Source organism: Columba livia, chromosome 1 (assembly GCF_036013475.1).
Source record: "Columba livia isolate bColLiv1 breed racing homer chromosome 1, bColLiv1.pat.W.v2, whole genome shotgun sequence".
Lineage (NCBI taxonomy): Eukaryota > Metazoa > Chordata > Aves > Columbiformes > Columbidae > Columba > Columba livia.
The window spans coordinates 68,121,009-68,147,572 of record NC_088602.1 but is presented as its reverse complement, the minus strand read 5'-3'; the positions used below and the strand labels follow the sequence as shown (position 1 = coordinate 68,147,572).

At 39.9% G+C, this 26,564-nt stretch overlaps 1 protein-coding gene across 2 annotated transcripts; it reads left to right on the top strand.

Annotated features, from left to right (window-relative positions):
• Positions 1 to 205: 205 nt before the first annotated feature.
• Positions 206 to 26,564, top strand: IL1R1 (interleukin 1 receptor type 1). Of its 2 annotated transcripts, none has more exons than XM_065060922.1 (13): positions 206 to 313; positions 1,729 to 1,798; positions 5,520 to 5,603; positions 6,861 to 7,001; positions 7,659 to 7,890; positions 9,917 to 10,106; positions 11,133 to 11,307; positions 12,473 to 12,538; positions 16,992 to 17,112; positions 20,084 to 20,229; positions 21,852 to 21,995; positions 23,076 to 23,240; positions 24,084 to 26,564. In XM_065060922.1, the coding sequence occupies exons 4-13, from the start codon at positions 6,911 to 6,913 to the stop codon at positions 24,458 to 24,460; spliced, it is 1,707 nt and encodes a 568-aa protein (XP_064916994.1). In that variant the 5' UTR covers positions 206 to 313; positions 1,729 to 1,798; positions 5,520 to 5,603; positions 6,861 to 6,910; the 3' UTR covers positions 24,461 to 26,564. The 2 variants fall into 2 exon arrangements, with proteins under 2 accessions (XP_064916994.1, XP_064917003.1); XM_065060931.1 differs by having other exon boundaries at positions 5,520 to 6,509.

The following is a 26,564-nucleotide window of genomic DNA, read 5'->3' as shown; positions in this document are numbered from 1 at the left end:
AGGGCTAGCTCAAACTTCGGGGAGATGTCCCAAAGGAGGCCACCATGAGGGCCAGCTCGGCTGCGCACGGTGGACACGCACCCTCGCGGGTCGGTGAGCACTGGCCGGTTCCCCAGGCTCCCCACAGCCATTCCTGCTATCCTGAAACAGCCGGCCGAGCCTCAACGGGCCGGCCCTCGGGCTGGGCGGGTGCTGGGAGGGGAGAGGCGGTGGCTGCGGACGCGGCTCCCCGGGCGAGGCGGGGCCTCCTGCCCGCCCGCCCGCTATGTGGCACGGGCCGAGGCGGCCGGCGAAGCGTGGAGAGCGGACGGAGGTGAGGACGGGCGGTGCGCGGTGGGCAGGCAGGCGCCCCGCTCCCTACCGGGGCTCGGCTCCGGCGTGGCGGGGGAGGGCAGCAGCGGGGCGTCCTGGAGCAGCTGGGCTTTTCCTCCCCCGCTGCTCCGTGACCCGTTTGCCCGCGTTTGTCGGCATGGGGAGCGGACGGTGGCAGGGAAACTTCCCCGGCGCGGCGTCCCCTGGCCGGTCGGGGTGTCCGCGGGTTGCGGTAGGGCTGGGGTCAGCTCCTTGGCAGGCAGACTGCAGTGCTGATGGTTTCCAAAAAAAACCACCAAACCCGCAAAGTTGGTTTCTGTTAGTGTTAGCTGTGTTTAGAGGCTGTTTTGATGCACGCTGTGTTTGCGCAGTCCTGCTACCTCTTCGTGCGGCTGCCGGTTTTCCTGCTCTTAGGGCACCAAATGGCTTACTTGGAAGTAGTTTTTAATTTTGCAGTTGTGTCTGCTTCCTCGTTCTGCATGGTGTTAGACAAACTCAGGTGGGATATATGGTATAGAAATGAAAGCTATCGGAGTCCTGAATGCTGTCACATTTTTTACAGTACTTGTAACAGGAAGCAGGATAAAGCTTGGCGTAAATCTTCTTGACTCAGTAAAACACTGCAGAAAGCATTTACTACATAACTGTGATCAGCCCGGGGATCTTTTTTAACTGTTTGTATGATGACAAGAGGTGAAAGAGGTGCCTGCAGAAATATCGGTGTCAAGCTTAGTGAGAAGCTGCTCTGACAGTCCAGGACTCAGCTGGTCACAACTCAGATGGTTGGCAGCAGCCTGTGGAGCCACAGCTTGGTAGGACTTGGCTACTCGTGAAAATCTACTGAGCTGAATCAGGTTCAGGTTTGTTTACAGCAGCAGCTCATAAGTTTGGAGAGTTTTCATCAGGGACTCGAGCAAAGTGCTGGATGTGTTTTGTTTTTCTTCTTTGTAAATTCAGCAGCTGAATGCTTGTTTGACTTGGACCACTTGCATGTACTTAGATTCTCAGAAAACAGTTTGGTGTTGCTAAATGAACACGTTCACCTTTCAGACAGATTGCAAAATTGGATTGCTGGAAAAGCCGAGGAACTGACATGAAACTCCTGCACAAAAATAGTTTTATAACACAGAATCCTTAATTCAGATATTTTAAATTCATCCTTAAATGAGAAATAACTGTTATATTTTTAATAAAACAATATTACTGATTTCTCCCCCCCCCCCAAGTAATACATTAATTTTTTTAATACTTTGCATCACTGTATTTTTGATCCATATAGTTTTATCCTCATGAGCCCTTCTGTTCCTTTTAAAAGCCTCTTTAACTGTACTTTGAAAATATTAGTAGAAAAATGGCAACTTTAGACTTAAATAAGAAATATTCCCTATTAAAGTCTGCATTACTTTATATTGACAGGCATCAGGAGTTGAAATGACATAGAAGAGTTCTCCAAACGCTGCCTGCAAAATGAACTCGCTGAAAGGAGGTACTGTTTTCAATTGATCTGAATACTGATAAGACCACTTCTTTCAAGGTTGTTTGGATGCTCTCTTTGCCTTCAGTTTGATGTGAGGTGGAAGTGTCTGTATAGGTAACTTTTCACCTTGCTGGAATCAACCAGTGGCGAGTTATGAAGAGCTACAGATATATTTTTTTCCTTGCCTCCTGTGCTGTGGCAAAATATGATGGAGTACCTATAACAAACATTTTCTTCAGATTCTACATTTAGAGCAGCTAATACTTTGTCTCAAAGTTGAACTGGAATTGAGCTTATAAAGATTTAACCATTGCAGTCCTCTCCATGGGTATTACTCTTTTATTTCTGTGACTTCATTTTGATGTAGCTTCAACAGAATGTCTTGGATAACAGGTTTTCCTTACAGCTATGAGTTTTCTGTAGTGCTGGATCTTGCAGGATTGTCTGGAAAGGAGACATTTAAAAACTAAAGTTTGTGGTTACCACTTCAGCGTCAGAATACCACTGTGGATAAAGAGATCTGCTTCTAGAAGGTGCTTGTGCATCATTTTGTGTGAGTCAGTGTTCATGCATGCCCCCGTAAAATGTTCAGCTGCATTTTGTTGATACATTGAGCACGTTAGACAGGGAAGTTGGGACCTCAGGACAGTGGTAAGCTGGAAGCAAGGCTCAGTCTGTTAGAAATATTATCTTGCTTTGCTATTGTGGTTTAACCCTGGTAGGCAGTTTAAAGAAGCCTATTGATAGGAGTAAGCACAGCAAGGAAAAAGGTGTGAGCTTCATAAATTGTTGTGGTGGGTTGAATCTTGTCTTGGTGGTTGTATTTTGGAGCAAGTCACGTATATATGGGTTTGGTTCTCCACCCTTGCCTCTGATTTCAATTAAACTGTATTAAAGTTTTACTTAAACTGATGCAGTTCTTTCATACAGGTATGCCACTAAGTTGGGACACTTTACACTTCTATCTATTATGTTGTTTGCAGAGATGATAACTAGTTGCCCTGAATCACAATTTCTGTGTCGTTCTTTGTGGCTTAAAGGCTAAGGATCTGTTGGTCACTTTTGCTGTAATGAGTCCCTGTAGGCAGTGATCAATATTGAAAGCCACTTAAATAAATTAACAGTGATGTGCTGAGATAGAGCTGAGGGACTTAGATGCTTTCTATACTACTGTCTTGAGCATTTTTCATCGTGTTGGCCTTTGGAGAGACCTGCCATGTCCATGTATTTATAAACTATTTTCAAGTAAAATATTTTAAAAATCAGAGACAGCAAATTTGGAAAACAAAGATACAGTTATGTGTTTTGCCCAGCTTCCTGAAGGACAAGTTTGCTAATTACACTGCATGTGGACCTAGGGACCCAATATGTCTTTAAAACCTGTTCTTATGGCATTTAAAGTTGGCAGTGTGCCTAAGGCAAGTCAAAGGGCGTGTTCTGCAAAGACAGACATCCTGCAAAGAACAAAATGTCAATATCATAAATTAGGTCCACATTTTCTATTTCTGTTTTCAAGGTGATAATTTTAGAATTTTGAAGGAGAAGTAGTAAGTTATAATTTAAATATGGGAAGATAAATACTAGGCAAGTAACTTGGAAATCAAAACTTTTTTAGTAGCTTGAACCACGAATTGGTTATTGGCGTGGGGCTTTGGTTGGTTGTTGTTGCGTTTTTTTCTTTTTTTTTCCTTATTTTTTTAAAAGACTTCATATACATTTTTTCCTTCGAGCCCAACAAGCTTTAAGCTGAAACATTTTTCTGAATTAAGTATGTAGGCAGTGTCATCAGTGAAGTTTCCATTCTTTCACAGAATCACAGAATGTTAGGGATTGGAAGAGACCTCAAAAGCTCGTCTAGTCCAATCCCCCTGCCGAAGCAGGAACACTTAGATAAGGCTACACCGGAATGTGTCCAGGCAGCTTTTCAATGTCTCCAGACAAGGAGACTCCACAACCCTCCTGGGCAGCCTGTTCCAGTGTTCTGTTACTCTCACTGAGAAGACATTTCTTCTTCTCAATTTCAAGTGGAACCTCTTGTGTTCCAGTTTGAACCCATTACCCCTTGTCCTATCATTGGTTGTCACCGAGAAGAGCCTGGCTCCATCCTTGTGACACTCACCCTTTATTTGTAAACATTAATAAGGTCACCGCTCAGTCTCCTCTTCTCCAAGCTAAAGAGACCCAGCTCCCTCAGCCTTTCTTCATAAGGGAGGTGCTCCACTCCCTTAATCATCTTTGTTGCCCTGCGCTGGACTCTCTCCAGCAGTTCCCTGTCCTTCTTGAACTGAGGGGCCCAGAACTGGACACAATATTCCAGATGCGGTCTCACCAGGGCAGAGTAGAGGGGAAGGAGAACCTCTCTCGACCTACAAACAACACCCCTTCTAATACACCCCAGGATGCCATTGGCCTTCCTGGCCACAAGGGCACAGTGCTGGCTCATGGTCATCCTGCTGTCCACCAGGATCCCCAGGTCCCTTTCCCCTATGCTGCTCTCTAAAAGGTCATTCCTCAACTTATGCTGGAACCTGGGGTTGTTCCTACCCAGATGCAATACTCTACACTTTCCCTTTTTATATTCCATTACATTTCTCCCCACCCAACTCTCCGGCCCGTCCAGGTCCCGCTGGATGGCAGCACAGCCTTCTGGCATGTCAGCCACTCCTCCCAGCTTGGTGTCAGCAGCAGACTTGCTGATAGTACACTCTATTCCCTCATCCAAGTCATTGATTAATATATTGAATAGTGCTGGTCCCAGTACTGACCCCTGAGGCACTCCACTAGATACAGGCCTCCAAGTAGACTCTGCCCCATTGACCACGACTTTCTGGCTTCTTTCCTTCAGCTGGTTCGCAGTCCACCTCACTACCCACTACTCACTACATAAGTGAGATTTTGAGCTTCCCTGATTGTATCACAGGGGGATTTCATATTGCTGAGACTGGGATAGAAGCCACTACAAGACTAAAGTTGTTAAGTACATGAGCAAACATCTGCTTTTTAAACCAAGTTAGCTGTTTCACACTTACAGATTTTGGATAATATTTCTCTGTATATTCTGCTTAAGAAAGAATGTAAAAATCTTGTGTGGTCACTTGATGCTATACTGACGAGAACAGAAATGCTCCATATGCTGCCAGGTATTGCAACTTAAAAAGCTAGAGGCTTCTTTCCTTCCAACTGGAGATTTTAAGCTTTACCTCTGCAATATTTGAAGGGAGTTGGTAGGGTGTGTGTGCATTTTGAAAGAACAGAACTTTAAAAATATTTAGATTTAGCCTACAATATTAGAAAGACATCCAGCCTTGGTACTGGAGACCAGTAATGGGTGCAAAATGTAAAGCTTAACCTGTTGGATTGCTTAGTTATTCCTACCCTCCCCTAGATTTAAGTATTCTTTGTTTCCTTTTAGTGGTTAAATCTGTCTTACAAAAGTGACTCCTTAGGTTGGGTTTTGTTGCTTGCTGACTGTGTAACAGGATCTTGTGTTGGACAGAAACTTAATTTTCCAAAGTTCTTTGCTAGAACTCTGGTCATTCTTTACTGGAAGTTTTGTTGTTGCTCTTCTGTTTTAAGGAGTCTCTCTAGTGTAGGCAAATGTGTGCTCTTGCATTTATACTTAAGATGTCTGTGGAAAATCTGTTTTTGTATTAGTGTGTTGCTGTTCAAATGATGTGTTTTTTAAAATCCTTTTTTCTCATTTTCCATTCCCCTTCTCCGCTCCTTACAGGTAAACTGAAACTTCAAGCATGATGATCACCTCATTGGCAAGTTACAGGAAAACCACATACAAGGCAACTAAATAAAGACTATGGTATGAGTGCTCTGTCAGATAAACTGTCCAACAGATGTAAATATTTGGAGGCTGTTACATTAATATAAGTATTGAACTCTGCTCTGTGTGTCCCTCTCAACTACCCCAACACTTCCGTGTATGAAATGTTTCAGAAGAAGGAGCTGATATGGCTTATTTGTCACTGAAGTGAACTACACTGGTTAAAAAAGTCAAGGCCATGTGTTTTTTTCAGAGAATACCGTCTCTTCTTCCAGCCATTTCTAGCTGGGTAGAAGGCAAATATTAACTAGGACCTGTGCAGTGAATGTTTTGCAGTGGAGGGCTACATGGGAAACCAGACTGCTTTAGAGTGAGAGGGAGCAGTATGCAGAATAGTCAGGAACTGAACAAAGACAAAACGGCTACATGCAGACCTTAACCTGCAAGCTGTCAGAAGGAACAGTGGTTAAATGTTTACCAGCTGTCTGACAGTAGGTGGGTTGGGAAGGGCTCTGATGACATCTTGCTGAGCAGCCACATCTGAGAGGACAGCAGGACTTGGTTAAGATTCAGAGGTTTTGTGGAAGCCGCTTGTGGGCCATGAGGACAGTGAGTGTCTGTTCAGTCATGTCTTTGTTGGAGAAAGCTGCAAAGAAGACCTGAAGTGTGAAGTGAAACTACAATTCTTGAACACTTTGTTTTGTGTCTGACCACAGCAATTCATATTAGCCACAGTTTCCACACACGTTTGACTTTAGTAGCAAATTTAAGTGCCTGCTGGATTACCCTGGAGTTAGTGTGCTTGTTCTCCTGCAAAGAACTGCCATCTCATCTCTTCTTAAAAGCTGTACTGCCTCAACTGTACAAGCACAGTTCAAAGAACAAAACCTCATCTCTGCAACTGTGTCTCTTCTAAACATGTGGAAAGGAGAATAGCTTAATCAGGTTTGGTATCTAAATTATACGGTATAGATTAAATCACTGTATGCTCTGTATGCTATCATAACTTGTCTGTGCTAGAGGGTTTGCCTTTTTTTTTTTTATTATTTTTGGCTTAACTAGGCTGGCAAAAGAAAGTTACACTTTATGCAAAAGTTATTCCAGTAGAAATTTGGGAAAATTCCAGTTGAAAGCTGAAAACTGAACAGCCTTCTGTCAAGGCCAACAGTTGCTGTAGTTGAATTCTTCAAAGGCTGAGGCTAAATTACCAAACCCATTTTTCTTCCCTTCCCAAGATGACTAATGCTTCTGATTTATATATATATATATATTTTTTTTTTTTTTTTTTTTTTAAAGGAGTAATGCAGAGGACGGAGGATAGTGCAGCTTGAACACTTACCACATTGATGGAAAAAAATTCTTCTTTGCAGCAAAAGATGACATCTATATTTTTGCTCATTGGTAATCTCATTCCACTGATACCTCTGTTCAGTGCTGGTAAGTTAAATACGTTGTTGAAATTACTATTTGGAAAAAAGAAAAAGAAATACCTGAGGGAGACGAGTTGTGTGTATTTAGTAGAAAGGAGTTACTGAGAGCAAATAATGGATTTGGGGGTTGTTTGTGCTTCAGCTTATTGAAGATGTACTGAATGCCTCTTTTTGGATTGAAATTACACTGGGGATGAAATGGGCAAACTGACATAAATATTTTTAAATCTAGGCACATAAATTTAGAGTACTGAGGCTTTGATTAGCCTCTCCCTGATTCTTCTGAAGAAAGTCCAAAGAGATTGGCTTCCTTGACTTAAAGTTAACTGTTGAATGCCTTCCAGCTTCTGTTGCCTGGTGAACACCTGTATCTTCTTATATCCTGGTTTGCACTGAGGCCATTGGACTTACATGTGCTTGTTGCTGACTACCTTCATTGAAGGAAGTTGTGGCTTAAGCTCTGTAAAACGTGTGGTTTAGATCCTCAGTCAGAAGGTGCCAAACAAACAAAAAATTGTAGCCTTGCAATATTTTATTGGTAATTTCCTACAGACAGTTTATTTTCTAATTCTTTGTAACTTGAAATGGATGTTAATACTTCTACAACATAAAAGTATACAGATTAAAAGCTTTAACCTTTTTTTTCTCTTTTATTTTTTAATAGAAGAATGTGTTATTTGTAATTACTTTGTGCTTGTTGGAGAGCCTACAGCTATTACTTGCCCAATAATTACACTGCCGATGCTTCCGTCTGATTACAATCTGACATGGTATAAAAATGGTAGTGCTACACCAGTAACCACAGAGAGAGATGCCAGGATTCATCAGCGAGAGGGTTTGCTTTGGTTTATCCCTGCAACGCTGGAAGATTCTGGACTTTATGAGTGTGTTGTAAGGTAAGGAAGGGAGGAGGGAAACAACTGAGTTGCTGACGCTTACGAGTGTGATAATATATTCTTGGAACTTGAGTGTACAGAATTTTTTGGTTTAGGTAGAGAGCTTAGATCAATTAAAAGCACTGGTTTGACTATGCTCTTTGTTTCTGCCTGCTGCCTTTTTAAACTATTTCTTCCACATATGTAGCATTACGAAAGTGGTTCATTCAGAAGACTATTCATGTTAAAGCAGGATAATATTAACCATGGTCTGTGTGGGTTGTTTGTTTGTTTTGGATGAAGTGTAAGGTCACAGGGAAAAGTTTTAACTGCTTCAGCTTTTCCTGTGCTCAAACTGCTGTTTGATACTGACAGATCAGAGGAATGTTTAGGTTTCTTCATTGGATGTGGTTAAATGGAAGAAGGATCTAAGAGGAGCAAACTCTACAAGTTCTGCAGTATCACCACATACAGACTTTCCAGAGAGTTTAGCAACTTTTTGGGAATCCTTTTAGCAATTTATAAATTAAAAGTCATAAAAACATTCTTATATATTATTTTAAAACATTACCAAATATTACTGGTCAAAAATGAGAATGCTTGTGAAGAGTAAACAATGTGCTAGACAGCTTTAGAGACAGTGAAAAGTAATGAGTCCCTGGTACTGCTCAAAAGATCTCAGTGCACGGAGAAGTAGAAAAAAATAGATTATTTTCAACTCTTTGGTTATTTAAAGCTCTTGCCATATTTAAAGGTCAGAGTAGCGCACTGGACTTTACCACTTCAGGTGGTCAAATCTTACTTGTAGTGGCTGAAGTTGCTGAGCAGGAAGTTAATTTTGAGCATGAGCACAGAAGTTTTTCTTTTCCTTGTGGTCTCACCAAAGCACTCTGAGAAGAGCCAATGCAGGCTTTTTGAGTAACCCAAAATTTGTTTTAGTAGTGTGTAATTATGTTTACTGGTGTGCACACAGTGCACCAGTTGTGCTGAAGGGGCTTGGGTTGTGAATGTAGTAACAGTGATCAGCAAAAACTTCCAGTGTAGGTAGAGGTCTCAGGCCTTTGGATCTTCCTTCTCCATGGTTGATAATGAAGCTATAAATGGAACTCAGAAGAAACGTAATTTCTTCAGAGCTACCCAGTTACATAATAAACATAATTTTAATTTAGTCCTTCCTGTTCTGTTTCTACTTACTCCAGCTATGAGATATGTTCCTGTGGGCACCTCACATCCCTGACTTGCTTAATGTAAGCAACACAAAAAACTTGCTAAAGTTCAGTTATGTTAACTGTAGGCTACATTTTGTACATCAGTCACTTTAATTACACAGCTTGTCAAGGTGCAGTATATAGAAGCTGAGCCCAGGATTGTGAAAACATGCAGTTCAGTCTTCTGGAAACTTCTCCCTTAGCACAGCATTGAGAAATTAAGAGTGGAGCAAATAGAGAGTATTCCTTTACTTCTGGTTTAGGCTCCTAGTTGATAGTGCCATCTCTCCTCTGCAGAGCTGCTGTACCACAGGCTCTTGTGAGCTCTTGGTCTGAAGTGATTTCCCACTGATATTGCACAAAAGTGTACATGTTATTCGGAAGCTCTGTTTCTCTTCTGCTAAGAGTTACAGTCTGTTTTTCTTGATATGTCCCTCCAAAGACTGCTGAGATGAACCTGTCTTCTCCTGTTCATTTGGCACCAAGGATGTTCCAGTGCAGATATGTTTTGGGTTACCCTGCACTACCATGTGTTGGCAAACATAGCGCTGACAATGGCAAGGCTGGGTTGGTGCTGTGGACTCCATAGAGCATCAGGTCTGAGTGCTTCCAGAGCAGACCCCGCTTCTGCTCACAACACAAAATCAGAACTTACTCCCATCTCTTGGTCTTGAACAGGGGTTGAGAAGCTGAGGGGTGGTTAAGAACTACGGGGGCTGTATCAGGGGTGTTAGAGGCAAGACTGGTGGAGATGCTGAAGTCCATTTCTGTAAACTCCCTGACTTGCAGGAAACAACATTATTGTTAATGACCTGATTTGCCTGCTCTTCTCTTCACAGGAAACTTAACCAATCCAACACAAAAACTATAAATTTAACAGTTTTTAAGAATGATAACAGTTTGTGCTTCAATGGAAAAATGAAGTTTGAACAAAAAGTGATGACCACAAATACTGGAAAGATTATATGCCCAGACCTAGAACATTTTAAAGATGAAGAAAATAATCAGCCTGAAATACACTGGTATAAGGTAGTGTGCATAGGAAATATTTTATTTAAAATGTGTTATGAAGTAACTGTGAAAAACAGCTTTTGGAAGGGAAGGTTTATTTTCTCTAGAGTTTGAATAAGGCATCTGTCTTGCTACACTATTGGGAAGGTGTAAGGAGATATGGGAGGCAGATTTTAAAAAAACAGTTGTCCATGTGTGGATTGCAAGTTTTTTTTTTCCAGAGTAAAAAACATGTCTTTTGATTTATGAAAATCTGGTTTAACCTTTGTTTATTTTATGTAGATAATCAGTTTAAAAACTTTTGTTTCCTTAAATACAAGAATGTACATAATTATTACATTTTCGTAGAATATTAGGCTTGTCCTATCTGTGGATCATGGTGTGGTATTCTTATACTTCTTGCTCTGATTCTGCCAAAACACTATGTAGACTATGCAAGCTTACAAACATGTATTTTGCCTGTGGTAAGGTAAAATTCTAAAGTAGTTCAATTCTTAATTCTGATGCTGATATTAAAGAAGCTACATGGGCCTGTACATGTAAAATAACCTTGGTGCTGCACTTATGCTTCTTCCTTTGAGATGAAGAGGTCAGGGAAGAGTGGGAAGTTATTCACCGTATTTGCATTGTCACAGAAATGGTAATGTATGCAACAGCATGAGGCACTGTTACTGCAGCTCTTGTTCATCTCAGTGAAACAGAAATGCAGGCATATATTCTCATAAACTCTCTGCTACATGTGTAATAATTTTTATTACACCTGAGATAGAAAACTGTCAAGCTGTTAAATGAAGGCAATGAACTAAGGCATGGCATTTGGAAACTTAAAGGAGTGGCTGCAGTGATTTTTAAAAAGTGCAAATGCAGCAAGACGTCATCAGGCTTCATGTTAGAGTGTTGTGATGCTTGGATAAGAACCCACATTGTGGCTTTCAGAAAAATCAGTAGTTGGCATGTATTTTAATAATCAGTAGAGTTCAGTAACTTCTTTAGATATCAGATTATTAGCTCCCTTAAATTACAAGTATTTTTTTATATGTTTAGGAGTGTAAAACTGGATTTCTTGAAGACAAGCGACTTATTTTGTCAGAGTTTGATAATGCTGTCTTGATTTACAACCCAACTGTACAAGACAGAGGAAACTACACGTGCCGCATGGTATACACATATATGGGAAAACAATACAACGTTTCACGAACCATAAGTCTAGAGGTTAAAGGTGAGTGCATTGAGGTTACTCGCTTCTCTTTTTGGCTCTGCTGTAAATATTTGCATGCAGGTATAAGCTATTTGGCGTGTTACTTTTCAGCTCGGTGAAATTAGAGTTGCAAATCTAAAATTATTCTTTTCCCCAAATGCTAAAATTAGAATACAATAATGCATGTTGCTACCCTTGAGCATTGCTTCTGAAGAAGAATTGTCATGGGGAAGTGAGAAATGCAGGGTTAGGAATGAAAATAAGAAGGAAGCGATGGTTACAGGGGGGTGGGGAGGAGGTGTTTTGTGCGAAGACAGTGCATCATTAAATATTTTTTTTTAAAAAGGCATTTTTGCTGAGATCGTCACAGCAAAACACTTGCTTGTGGCTCTCTTGGTGAACTCACAAAGTTCACTAGAATCTCAGTTGATGGGAAAGTAGATGGGACAAGCTGTATAAGTACTATAAAGTTAATAAATCTTCCTTTGGAAAAGACTGGCTTACTGTTGGCACTGGGTTGTGCTTTTCTGCATCTAACAGGATGCAGAACTGACTGTCACACTTTCCTAGTACTGTCACTTGTTTCTGTGATCGTGGTAACTGCATCTTCGTAGGCAGTGTTGCTGATGACCTGACCAGTACCATAATAGTATTCCTATCAGAAAAGCTGGCTGGAGGGAGTGTGTCCATCTTTTTAAATTAAATTTAAATTCTGACTTTAGATAGGTGATACAAGAACAGTGAGTTGTTAGCAGTAGGTCTATGTATTGTGCAGAAGGGTGCAGTTCCAGCCCAGTTTAAGTGTGTGCTTGTTTACTCTTTTACTTAAATACTAGGAGGTATTTCTCTTCTTTATCCATCTCTCTGACAAAGTTAATAATGTTTTTTGTGTTTTTTTTTTTTTTTTATTGCTTTTATATCAACTGCCAGTAAATTCAAGATTTTTTGGAAGTATTTTTAATATGAACTGAAGTCTTTTGTTAACATGGAAGCTAAAATAGAGTAATTTGGATAAAGTACAGCAAATCTCATGAGATATTTTCTGTTGTAAATTTGAAACTGGTAGTAAGTATGGTGCTACAATAGTACCAAACAATAAAGCAAAGCCATTGTAAAACTGTTTAATGAAGTAAGCTGTGGAACTCTTCTTGCCTGAAGATTTTATTTTTCTCTTTGTTTCTGTTAGAACGATCACCGCAGTTGAAACCAGAGTTTATTTATCCAAATAACAACACAATTGAAGTAGAACTTGGTAAGTAGTGAGTATTTAAGAAGTCATTAACATTAGGTAAAAGAAATAAGATGCTGGTCTTCCTGAAATAACATGTGAACAGTTCCACTGACTTGAACAAGATTGGGAGATAGGCAGGTGAATTGAGGATATCTCGAAGACAGATGACAGAACATGATTCCTGCAAGTAATTTGCAGGGGGAGTAACTGTGTGGCTGAGATTGGAGTCTCTTGATCAGCAGTGTCACCTTGTATGCATTTTTTTTTTTTTTATTTTGCTATTGCTGTCTGTCCTTTGTACCACTTCTCAGTGTCTATGCCTGGACATATCCTCAGTATCTGTGGAAATATGGTTAGATTTATGTAACATGTTAGGATAGCTACCAGTTGACCAGTTCGGTGCTTTTTCCTCCTCCTGTATGTTTCCTGTCCCCCTTCCCTCTTCACAGCCTGGATTTTATTCCTTGTTGTAAGGTGTTAAAAGGTTTCAGATACTGATCTTTTGTGAAACAGTGAGCTGCTAGTTGATGGATATCCTAGGTATTGTTCATCTTAGAAATTTCTTAAACAAGAGATTCTGGATATAAGGAACAACCTTTTCCCAGTGAGTTGTCAGTCTCCATCCTTTGAAGTTTCAAAACCTGACCTGGTAAAGCTCTGACCTCACAGCTGACCCTCCTTTGAGCAGAAAATCTGACTAAGGACCTCCCAAAGTGCCTTCCAAATCTCAATTACTCTGTGATTCTATGGGTCAAGTATATGTTTTATAAGTCTTTTCCTAAGCAAACCTATACATGTTTAGATTGCACCATGTAGTGGACAGTTGTGTCCTACTAATGTAGTCCAGAAGAATGAGTTTTGGAGCTGCTTGAACTGTAATGTTTTTCTTGTTTTGCACCAAGGGGAACTGCTTCAAACAAAGTATTTTATTAAAAACAGCATTAACTGATTTTGGAGAAGTGTGATATTCCAGAATTTCCTAGTTAAGAATCTAAGCTGTTTTGTAATCTTTTGAGGAATGATTTTTACTAGTTAGTTCATTAGAGAAGCTCTGAGGGAAGATTGTGTTTGGGGTCTGGCACCACACAGGAACTGAGGCCAGAGCATTGTGGATTATTCTTAAATATTGCACACTGGTGGTAGTCCCATGTAACACGTCTGCTTTTGCTGCTGCTTTTTCTGATGTTCAGCTTGTAAATACTTTGTGTATCAGGGGTTCTTTTCTTATGTTGAGGCTTCATGTTTCTTTTTACATCATGTGAAGCATTTTGTCTGGCCCAAATTCTAACTTTTAGCATATGGTATTAAACTGAAGTGAACAGCACTGAAATACTGATGGGTTTGTGGTTTTGTTTGTTTGGGGCTGGCTTTTGTTGCAGTTGTTTGGAGGTGGTTTGTTTGTTTTTTGACCTCAAGAGCTTGTGAAAGATATCTCATTCTGAAGTTGCCAGGTTTTCGTGAGGGTGAGTGGATTTTGACCAGAATAATGAATGAGCTTTAATAGAAATTATGTTCTTCCAAAGTCCAGAAGGCTTTGTTTTAAATGGGGAGTATTCAGGATCTGATACGAACAGTATTGCTTTGTCAGTTTACAGTCTGGCACTCTTCATATGGTTACTTAATTCTGTTGGAAATACTCTGAAATGGCTCAGAGGCTGCTTCTTTTCTGGTAATTACATATTCTCTGGCTTCATTATGTTTACATGCCTGTAGAGCTTTATTTGTGCCCTTCCATTAATAAGGGAATTTGTTCATCAGATCTTAGACTGAAATAAGGAGACTTTCCATTATCATTCCTTTTACCTCACACAACCCTAATTCTTATGCCTGAAAACTTTCTTTTTCCTTTTTAATAGTAACTGTGGAAGAAATGAAGTAATATTATGGTGAGGCTTCCCTGTACTGCATCTCTTATCCATTAAAATATAACGTAAATCTCATTTGTGGTTCTGACTGGTAATTAGTTCTAACTTCCCATTTAATTCAGAAAAACTCTTACCAATGCAGCTTCTACTCAGGAGTCCAATCCGTATAGGCCTTTAAAAGGCTCTTTAATTTGATGAAGACTTTTTAAAAATTTTCTTAATCCTTGGTAGTAATTGATTAGAATATGGAGAACTGAGCAATTATTAGTCCAGGGGATGACCATGACTCTCCACCTATGTTAAGATGTGTTACGTGACAACTTGTTTAGACTCCTTATTTTAGAGCAGCATTTGGTCCACGTGTGTCATGGCTTAGACACTGCGTTAACTAAAAGTTGCTTATTAGGTGCCTTAGACCAACTAAGATGAACAAACACAGCTTTGCCTTACAGACAGTGGGAGAACAGCCACATATGAAACTAAAAAGAGACACAAAGCCTTTATTCACTGAACAAGTGGCTACTGAACAGCTACAAATGATTCTTTACTACAGGGAGACCCTTTAAAGGAAGTTGGTGAAGTGTTTGTGGTTTTTCGTTGTTGTTGGGTTTTTTTGTTGTTGTTGTTTGTTTTATTTTTTATTTTTATTTTTTTTACAAATGCCACTGCCATTCAGTAGCAATATTTTCTGTCTGGTACCTTTAATGACATGCTGGAAAAAAATCTTTGCTCCCATTAAATGCCTGTGGGACAGAGCCTGGAAAAACCTGTATGGACCTGGAAACACCTGTATTTTTGAATGAGAAATGGCAGGAGAAGTTTGTACACAACCTTAACAGCACATTCATGAATGCATAGAAATCAAAGGCATGGAACAGTTAAGAGACTTTCTGCCTTTTGAAGAGCTGTGCAATGTACTAAACCACATATTTAGAAAAAAATCATTTTTATGGTGGAAGGACATGAGGGAAGAGATTGGGAAGCATCTGTGATTTCTATGTGAACTCTTGTTCAAGTGACTGCTTTGCATGTGAGCTAAAGGTTTATACCATACTTTCGATAGAGACTACCCCTTGGTGGAAGCATTCAGATCTGATGTGGTTCTAGGAAACAAAAGACTGAGATCTTTACATACGTGAACTAAGAGCCCACCTTCTCCTGTCAAATCGTAAATTCCATGTGCAAAATACAGAATGAAAGGACTCCAAGGAAGCTGCTTACCTTCCTGTAAAATGAGTCCTCTGAGGTACATTGGAAATTAATATATGCTGCAGCTTGGCTTGCTTGCTTAATACTGAGGCATTCTGTAGGATCTGCACTGTTGGTGGCAAAGGAGCTGAGTGACAGATGAGCTTGCTCTGGAAGCAGAGTGTGAAGGTGTTCAGAATCCCAGTAGATAGTGTTGGCCAAAAGACTCTGATGTGGAGTAGAGATATGTGTGGTCACTAAGAATAGGATCCAGTTCCAGGGTATAGATGTCTACACATAGAATCATAGAATCATCTTAATCATCTTGGTGGCCTCCTCTGGACCCTCTGCAACAGGTCCATGTCTTTCCTGTACTGAGGGCTCTAGGGCTGGACACAGGACTCCAGGTATAGCCTCACCAGAGCAGAGTAGATGGACAGAATCAACTGTCTTGACCTGCTGGCCACAATCGTTTTGATCCAGCCCAAGATATGTTTGGCCTTCTGGGCTGCAAGTGCACATTGCCGGCTCATGTCCAGTCTTTCATCCTGCAGTGCCCCGAAGTCCTTCTCAGCAGGGCTGCGCTCAATCAGCACATCCCTCAGCCTGTATTGATATCGGGGTTGCCCTGACCTAGGTGCAGAACCTTGCACTTAGCCTTGTTGAACCTCATGAGGTTCACATGGACCCACTTCTCGAGCTTGTCCAAGTCCCTCTGGATGGCATCCCATCCCTTGGATGTGTCAACTGCACCACTCAGCTCGGTGTCACCTGCAGACTTGCTGAGGGTACACTTGATCATGTCTGTGTCATTGATATTAAACAGTGCTGGTCCTAGTACGGACCCCTGAGAGACATGGGTATCTGCATTTGAGCTATGAGCCTTAATTCATACTATTATTAATGGGGGCTCAATTCAGTTGCTTGCACATAGATGTCTAGTGTGGTTTTGGGTGGTCTGGCTACGTTAGCAGTGCAGGTTTCTTGAAGATGTGGAGTCCTATCTGCCAGCTCCATACAGATGCCTTGGATGATGGAGAGCATCTCAGAGGTCTCCATACTGTGCACCTCCAACCGATTTGAGCCCTGAGATCTTTCAGTGGACTCTGGAGAGACATTCAGTTAATAAGGTCCAGGTGTCTAATGTGAGTGGACTCCAGCAGAGCTGAACTCTGTTACTAGTTTAGATATCTAGCTCACATGTGGACATGAATGTTTAGATGCCTACATTTAGGGTGGAATTTGTATCCAGTTAGGAGACACACAAGTGTGGATTAGAAACGGATGAGTTTTAAGGACTCTGCTTTTCATGAGGTAAGTGTTTTTTTTTGATATCACTCCTTTTCCCAGGTGTTCCTTAATCACTTTATGCTATTTCTGTTATAAGACATTCAGTTGCCATATTTAAATTTTTTTTGTAGGTTCTCGTGTAGTTATGGAATGTAACATATCAAGTGGCATAAATGGCTTGATTCCATTCTGGCAAGTTAATGATGAGGATGTTGATAGCTTTGATAGCACCTACAGGGAACAGTTTTATGAGTAAGTATCCTTATACATTGAATTGTAAGTATGTTTCTAGATGAAGTAATCTGCAGTAATTTGCAGTGAATTCACCATAAGGTTGACTACTCGTCAAACGTTAAAGTCATTGAAAGACAGATTAGATATATCTGATACAAAAGTAATGAAGCAGTCATATGTAGGTTTTTATAATGCTGTTGTGAAACATATAATTTGGTAAGGTTTGCTTATGCATTTGTTCTTATGCAATCTTTATTTGCTAATAGATTAAAGCCTGCTCTCTATCATTAGTATGGGAAGGACAGATTGTTCCAAGATGAAAAATCACCCCATTTACTCTTATTTGTGAAGTTGGTCCTTTTCAAAGTAGAGAGACAGCTGCTAATCCTCAAGAACAGAAAGCAGAAGCTCTTTTTGTGGGACATATAGGGTTTGTTAATGTTCAGGAAAATTAAACACACTAGGCTGATAAGTCCTGCCCTCTCAAAAGAAATTGCTAGTTTTCTGTTACTCAGTGACTGGTCTATTCCATAGCAGAGTGTGGATGTACTGTTTGCTTCTTCATTGTACCAGTCACTGCTGTTAAACATAACCCTTAAAATGCAGAGCAAAGAAGAAAGGAAAAGAAAAGAATCTCAGCTGATCAGTTCACACTCATGCAGAAGCATTGCTGTCTCCACAAAGTGCCATCATCACTGCAAAGTATGGCTGGAGATTTGTGTTGCAGACTGCTTTTAAAATTATCCTTTTCATTCATCTGTATTTGGCCACAAGAAGAAATCTTAGTTCTAGTTTGTCCCCAGGTTCCTTTAGGGGAAACTATTGATTTCGTTATAGATCTGTATACTCGGTTGTTTTCCTATAAATATTAGGCCCCCAACTTATGTCTCTAAGGCACAACAAAGTCCGTTACTCTTTAGGGCATGAAGTTTCTCAGCTTCACCAGTTAAGACACATGTGCAGCTCTGTGTAGCTATGTTTGAAGTTACTATAACTCTGTAACCACAGCTGTTTCTGAAACCAACTTAGTGCTGCTAATAAACACATCTTCCTGAAAAGCATTTAATATGTTTGACTTGAGGCAGTTCTCTGTTAAGATTTTTGGCTTGCTTGGAAGGGAACTCCATTTCTTATCGCTACCCTGCCTGATAATTTTCCCATGCCAGAGTTGACAATGTGCAAAATACATCCTGTTCAAGTTCTAATTAGGATTGATAGTTCCAAATAAGTTATCCAGTATCAGAGAAATAAATCTAATTGCAATAATGTTTTATTTCAAAAAATAGTAGCAATTTCTCAGCAATTAAATTTGCAAAGCATTTGCTAGTACCAAAACACACTGTAGGCATGGCTAACATTGTGGACTTGAGGGCTTATAGCTAGGAGATAGTTCTTTCCTCTTCTGGGAGAAAAGTTAAAACTGACTTGAACAAATCTGAACATGTTGCAAAATGATGAGGTTTGTATTGGCATTCCATGACAGAAGTTTCTGGCAATTATATATGTAACAGAAACTGGTTCTTCAGGGTGTTCTGCAAAATGAGGTCCCCTCCTTGAGTACATAAGGTCACGTCACTTTGGTATACAAGGTAGGATGCCAGTTTGTAGGTACCTTCCTATTGTGGCTTCTCCCACCCTATACTTGTAAATCTACCTTAGAGCAGGATAGTATTTGACAGAGCAGGATAGTATTTGACAGGGTAGCATATTATGTCCCAAGCCTCTTGTGACACTAGATATCAGACTTAAAGGCATGTTTGTTTTTGTTTGACACCAGGGTCACCCAGCTTTTACGAATTTTGTTCATCATTATTTCCGAAGTTGTTTGGTGCAATTGATTGTGGACACTGTGGGCTTGGGGAGTCTTCTAGTGTGCTTAGAAAGGTTCCTGGTTCATCATCGGTGTAAAGAATTCTGGAAGATGATGTTTCTCTTGACAGTTTTATTACTAGTTATTACTGATTTGAATAATCTTTTATTCACAGAATCATTTAGGTTGGAAGTGACCTCTTGAGACTGTCTAGTTCAACCCTCCCTGTTCAAGCAGGGTCAGATAGAGCAGGTTACTCAGGGCTGTGTCCAGCTAGGTGTTGAATATCTCCACAGGTGGAGACTTCACAACTTCTCAGGGCAACCTGTGCCAGTGTTTGACCACCCTGACAGTAAAAAAGTGTTCAGATGGAATTTCAGACGGGAAGGTGTTTCAATTTGTGTTCGTTGCCTCTTGTCCTGTCAGTGGGCACTACTGAAAGGAGTGTGGCTTTCTCTTCTCCAGTCCCTCCCGTCAGGTATTTACACACATTGACAAGTTCCACCACCTTTCCTCCACTCCATAGCCTCTTCTCCAGGCTGAACAATCCCTGCTCTTGAATATGGCAGATGCTCTGCTCCCTTACTCATTTTCATGGCCCTGCCCTGGACTTGCTCCAGTAAATCCGTACATCTCTTGTACTGGGGAGCCCAGAATTGGCTGCAGCTCTCCAGATATGGCCTCACCAGTGCTGAGCAGAGAGGAAGGATCACCTCCCTCAACCTGCTGGCAGCACTCCTCCTAATGCAGTCCAGGATGTCATGGGACTGGTTATTCCTCCTCAGAGGCAGGATTTGCGTATCGCTTTGAACTGTATGAGATTACTGTCAGCCCATTTCTCTAGCCTGTCAAGGTTCCTCTGGATGGTAGCATGAACCTCTGGTGTACCAGCCACCCCTTTGAGCTCTTGTGCAGATGACAGAAAACTAAGGGTGCATTCTGTCCCACCCAGCAAAACAAAAACCCCAACAACCCAATATGTTTGGAAAATGCCAAGTCACCTCTGGTCATGACGCTGCTTGTTGCAGGATGATATTAACTGTACGTCTCTGGCTTCTTAGGTTATAGAAGTAAAAAGGAATGTTACTGTTTTTGTAGATAGATGAATCTCTCTCATATTGAGCACTGATATTTCAGTTTCTCTACAGATGTTTCCTTTTTACGCTTTTTTAATGACAGAGAGAAGATGCCTCATGGAGTTGCTCTATCTGGAACAAAATTTACCATTTCAAAGGTGGAAGTAAAGGATTATGCTCATAAATTTTTCTGTCACGTCATATATGGTTCTCGACAATTTACAGCCTACATCAAACTGGAATACCCAAGTAAGAGATCTCATCTTGGTAAAATAGTGATCTATGATGCTGACTTCTTGGTTACTTCACCCTACTTAGAGCTGTGTGATGTACTGTTGTGCAAATTGGCCAATGCAGCTCAATACCTTTCTTTCTGGTTTTTCTTTGTCATATTCATAGCAAAATTAAAGAAAATAGGTATTTTAATTAGCTTCATCTTCTCATTCAGTGATTTAGAAAACAATAATGAAAGACTCCAATTTATTTGAAGCAAGTATTAGACCTCAGTGGAATACTGTCATTCATTTTACACACTTAAAGAAGCATGTGGGTCAGAGAAGACTGTCTAGAAGAGCAGTGAAAATGGCCAATTCTCTAAAAAAGCTCAGGGGAAGACATAACAAAGTATGGAATGGACTGTCAAAAGGACATGAATGTATATGTGGACCTGGTTGTTCTATCCTGCAGTAACAAATAATGGGCTCAGATTGCCAGGAGAAAGAAGAAAAAAAATATCTATTTATATAGTAGAAGAAACTCTAGCAGTGATGATAGTGAAAGAATGAAATAGATTGCATGGAAAGATTATGGACTTTCCATTACTGATGCACGTGCTTTGTTATCACCTTCTAGATAGGCTCATGCGTGTTGATTAGGAGCATCGTGCCACTGGGAGCATCCTGCCCCAGTCTTGCACTCAGAGACAATGATGTTTGATCTATTGTTGACTAGCCTGAAGTTTTCTTTTTAGTAGATGAACTTAAAGGTAAAGTGAGTTTTAAAAGCTCAAATTCAAGGCTGAAGAAGTTAATCCTTTTTATTTATAAGCAGATACGCAGAAAAGCATATAACTAGATGTTATAAGTGCCCATTTAATTTAAATCTGGCAGCAGAAGAGCCTCTGTCTGTTGAGCTTGTATTAAGCAGGCTTTCTCAACTACGAGCCAAACCTTTGACAAATGTTCTCAAACTTACCTTTAACTGGCCACATTGCGAACAAATACTTGACTGAAAGTGGATCTGAGCTCTTGCTTGTTATATAAATTCTTTATAAAGATTATCAGGGTAGGATTTAACCTCAGAAATCCTTGAATATGCATGAATTGAAAATGCAGTTTGTGAAAGGCGTTTTAAGGACAACAAATCTGTTAAGGACAACAAATCTGTTAAGGACAACAAATTAGTAGGTTCAGTGAGAGATCTTTGAAGAAGCTAGAGACAATGGAAAGCTGGTTGGTCTGGGAAAATTGCATTTTCAGAAAACCACTTCCCCAGTTCTGACTTTCTTGCTTTCTGATGGGTAAAATTTTGTACAAGAATTCTCACTCTACTGCTGCACTGGAATATGCATCAATATTTGGTGTTTCAGCAGAGGAGTAGCCTCATTTGTCACATTGCTAAGGTACCTTTTCTCTGAAAGATAAAAGTAGACTGGTCAAATAACAGAATTTGCAGAAGGCATATGTGGAAAAAAACCAAAACCAAAACAAAAACCCAAATCTTTGTCCTACTCATTCATTCTTTCTTTCTTTTTTTTTAAAAAAAATATTTTACTGACTAAACAATTTCAAGCATCTCTTTTGTCTTTATCTGGTTCTAACATATAACTGTATTTTGTTTCTTTTTTCTCTTCTTATTCCACTCTATTACAGTTCGGAACGTTCAGGGTTACTTAATTGGAGGAGGAGTTTCTTTAACATTTTTAGTATTTTTCACATTATTTATCTACAAGGTCTTCAAAATTGATATTGTTCTTTGGTATCGGGACTCCTGCCATCCTTTCCTGGGTGAAAAAGGTATGTTTGTGTAACAGTGCTGTGTGTTGTCTTGAGCCTTCACCTTCCCTTGCAAAGCAATGAGTTAACCTCATGGAGTGTGATTGGTCTTCCTTGAGATTTTTGAAAGGATAACATCTTTTTAGGATGTTTAGAATTAGTTCAGATAACAAAAGCATCTACAGGAGAAGAATCAGCAACTTTCCATGAATCCAGTGCTACCATTCCTTTCCCTGAAGACCCACTTCAGTGGTTTGAGTGTTGTTCTAACAGCAGTTGTCCAGACAGCAGTTGTTCAGATTTCTTTTAATTACTGTTCTTACAGAAAGCAGTAATACAGTGGAGTTGTTGTGTGTTTTTAATTTTACATAGACAAACCGGGACAAATTTCACTTTCTTTTGTTTTCTCTTTGAAGGCACTTCTGATTATTTTACTTTCTGTAAATTCCTGGCAGTCAGGAAAATGTTGAAGGGGTCTTGTTTATGAGAGTGTGCTGAAGTATGGGTCATTTCCAAACATCTGAGAGGAGGTACACGGCTAGAGAAAGAGAAAATATTTTCTAGAGATACTGAGGTTCTGTTGGATTTCTTTGAAGGCTTTTAAATTTGGTTTTTCTGAAAAGTTTGTTCCAAGATATCTAATACAGTGCAGATCTTGAAAGTTGCCAAATACTTCATTTTGGTTTTCCCGTCTAAATGGTTGCTGTGTTTTGAAGCTCTAGGTTACAAAAATGACCTATGAGTTACAAGACAACTGGAATTTTAAGTATTCAGTGGTACTACTGGGAGTGTTATTTTCCAGATAATTCAGTAATAACATTTTTCTATTTAGAGTTCAAAAAATAATATTCAAACCCACTTAATCTTGCAGGTCTCTTTTGCCTATTCAGGTACAGCATATGGAATTCTAGAAGGCCTGTTTCCAGAAATATTTCAGGCTTGGTATAACTGTACATGCTTAGATAATAGCAGGATTAAGACCTAAAACAATGATTCAAGTGGGGAAAAAACTGAGTTTAGAGATTTACATTGTTTGTTTCCTTACTTGTTTTTGTGTCTTTAGAATACACTTTTATGTAACTCCTTTTGCTCACTCTTCAGTTTCAGATGGGAAGCTCTACGATGCTTACATTCTGTACCCAAGGAACAGAGAGAGCTGTTTGTATTCATCAGATATTTTTGCTCTGAAGATACTGCCAGAGGTCTTAGAAAGACAGTGTGGATATAGCCTGTTCATATTTGGGAGGGATGATTTACCAGGAGAAGGTAAGATATCTGAAGACAAGGTACACCTGAGTTTTCTCATTGGCAGCTGCAAATACAAATCAGAAACAGGCAATCAGCTGTGATTCTAAATATCTCCCACCATTGAATAAGCTACGATTTTGTTATTCTCTCTGATGGAGAATGAGAAATACAGCACTGGGTACTCCCATGGTGTTTATCTTAGCCTTTCCCTTGTCATTCTTTAGCTCTTCCAGGTTTTTTTCAGTGCCTGGCTAGCCTATATTTCTGGGAGATGGAAAGATGTCAAGGGGAAGAAGAGTTGAAATTGTGATTGTGGATGATCTCTAAGGGTCAGGGTTCTTCTCAGGGTTAACTCGTATGGTTTTTGTGTGGCATTTAGCGTATTTTGCTGTTTTAGAGTTAATTGTCTAAAATGCCATTGAATGAAGGATTCTTTGCTTTCTCTTCTGCTTGCATGTAACAGAAAACAGTTAATCATATCAGTACAAGCCATTTGACGGAAAAGGTCACAGTTGTATCCAGCCCTGTGGTTTTTGAACTTGTTTTTTTGCAATTGCACCTATGATGCTAATAAAATGGCATTAGCAAGGTTAGTAGATAGTTGGTAGCACTTCTTTGTTTATGCAGAACAAGAATATAGACATGCAGTCTGACGGGGTTGGATTGTGTTGCATTGGCCAAATCTTTATTTGTTGGCTAATCCAATGTAGCTGCTTGCATGCTCTTTACCTGTCCCTATTTGTGAGGTAAAGTGTGTTGTCTCAAATATCAGACAGTAAATGAAGCAGCTGCAAGATAACACATTGGTAACATAAAATAGAAATACAGAGCCTTAATTTTGCACAACCTTTTTCTCTCCAGCTGTGATCAGCGTTGCTGATGAAAAAATCCGTCAAAGTAGAAGAGTGATAATTGTTTTAGTACCAGAACCCTCCTGTTACAGTGTTATTGAAGATGTGTCTGAAAAGCAGCTAGCCCTATATAATGCTCTTATCCAAGAAGGCATTAAAGTAATTCTCATTGAACTTGAAAAAATCCGAGATTATGCGGACATGCCAGAAGCCATCAAATATATTAGGCAAAAGCACGGGGCTATCCGATGGAAAGGGGACTTCTCAGAAAGGTCTCACTCAGCAAATACCAGATTCTGGAAGAAAGTGCGTTACCACATGCCATCCAGAAAAAACGCACCTTCATCAGGATTGCATTTGTTACCGAGAGACTTTAATTCTCCCTAAATGACAACAGAAGAGTGATACATATTGACCAATCTAGTTCACATGGTTGGTGATGGATGGATTGAAGGTCACATGTATCTGTGTTGTGCAGACAATTTCATGTGAATTTTCTGGATTGAAGGTACTACAGCTTTGTCTACAGACGTGAATCATTCTTTCTTCTGGACAGATCAACAGAACACCTTGTAATGTTGTCAGTAGCACAGTGGTGACGTGGAAAACTTGTAGGAAGGTACATGAGGCCTTTTCCAAGAATTGCACTGTGGAATTCTTTTGGTATTAAAAATGGAAGGGGAAAAAAAACTATCAAAAACCCAGAAAACTTGTTTTTCTGCAATTAATGGTCGAATATGAAGGGAACTATATTAATTATAATTGTGATATTGTGTAATGGGTGTGGCTGATTCCAGTAAATGTTTTTGTTTCAATTTTTTTTTAATGAAATGACATAAAACCTTTATTTGTTACAAGTTTGTTATTTGCTCAGAGATAAATCCCTCCGTGTTACTGTATCAGTATGGCGTTGTCCAAGAGAAAAGCTAAGGACCATCCCAGCCCCCCAAAAGTGCTATTGAACCTGACAAAGGATAAATATACTTCATTCATCTTTTTTTTTTTTTTTTTAGATTTTAAAGAACTGTGCCATTTTTAGTGAACTGTCCCATGCAGATATTGTAAAAATTCCATTGTAATGCTGTACTGACTCAAAAAAAAAAAATCTCCAGAGGATTTTTTTTCTAGTTAGGTGGTTTAATACATTTGTCCTTATTACCCAAGTGGAACAATTAGTTAATGACACAAACACTCTCATGGGGAGTACAGGATGGTTGGCTTCATCTGCCTCAACCTTAAGGACCAGATCAAGGAGCTTCAGTGCACCCACTTCTCATGGGTTGTTGTTGCTGAAGGAGAGCAAGTCTTTCTTCTTCTTCCCAGCCAGGGTGTTCACTCTTGCATTTGTCAGCTCTGAAACTTGAGCCTGAGTCAACAGACTTAAGTGACAGAAATTGTTATTTTCCTGAGAATAATTTTCTCTTAGTTTAGTGCGGTTATCTGGTTCCCAGATGGTTCAGAGTGCAACGGGAGAAGAAAAGCAGTAGCTGGGCCATGCTTTTTTTCTCCGGGTATGTTTAGAAAACAGAGCTAAAATAGGATTGTTGCCCCTTACTCCTTAAAGTGAGAGATGCCCCGAGTTACCCTCTGCAGCTTCTTGCTTTTCTCATTTCCCCTGATGATGTAAGGAATTTGAGGTGACTGTCTACCTGAGTTGGTTGGGGCTAGATGAATTGAGGCTGCAGTTGCAGCTTCCATACAGCTGTTTGGGAGAGAAGGTTGTTAAAAGCTACTGTGCAGATAGAATCTTTCCTCTCTCTTCCCCACCCACTGTTTTCCATGGTACAATTTTGTTAACTCTGAAGTTACGTTTGACTTGTGAATTGGCAGTGGTGTAGTTTATAATGCTAGATTATTTTTTGGGGGGAGAGAATAGTCAAGACAGAAGTGTCAAGGGAGGGACAGTTTGGGCTGTGAAGTGCCACATTCACTGAGCTATTGCACACCATCAGCTTGTAAATGCACTGTGTGTTTGGTAACAGCCTGTTGTAATGTAAAAGAGCCTAGAGACCCACCTGAAGTTACTGACACCCATCTGAGCAAGGCTAAATGTTATGTTTCACATCAACAGAAGAATTTAGTGGGACAAAAGCTGTACGGTTTGATCACAGAACTCTTCTGTAAGAAGATCCCTAAATCAAATGTGAAGACTAGACACCGGCACTACGGTGTTTGTACTCTGAGGACTAGGGTGTAATACTGACTTTGCACTTGCAGTGTGCAGGCCAGCCAACAGAGTTCCAGCAATTTCAGGCCTCCTGAGTTATTTTTTTTGCTGACTGGAATAGATTGTATGAAAAACTGCTACTTGTTATCCCTACCTTTGGTGGAAAGTTATTTTACTGAGCCAAAATACTGTTTTTAAAAAATATTTGTTCCTTTTGATATATTTATACAACTGATGCTAAAGTTTTCATGTGTTTTTTGTAAAGACACTTTGAAGAAATGTCCATTTTTTAATTCAATAAAGCACTACAGTTTTTTTTCTTAC

Coding starts and splice junctions, on each gene's coding strand:
- IL1R1 (XM_065060922.1), top strand. CDS start 6,911: ATGGAAAAAAATTCTTCTTTGCAGCAAAAGATGACATCTATATTTTTG. Junction 12,539..16,991: donor CACAATTGAAGTAGAACTTG/GTAAGTAGTGAG, acceptor TTTTTTTTGTAG/GTTCTCGTGTAGTTATGGAA. Junction 21,996..23,075: donor TCCTTTCCTGGGTGAAAAAG/GTATGTTTGTGT, acceptor CTCACTCTTCAG/TTTCAGATGGGAAGCTCTAC.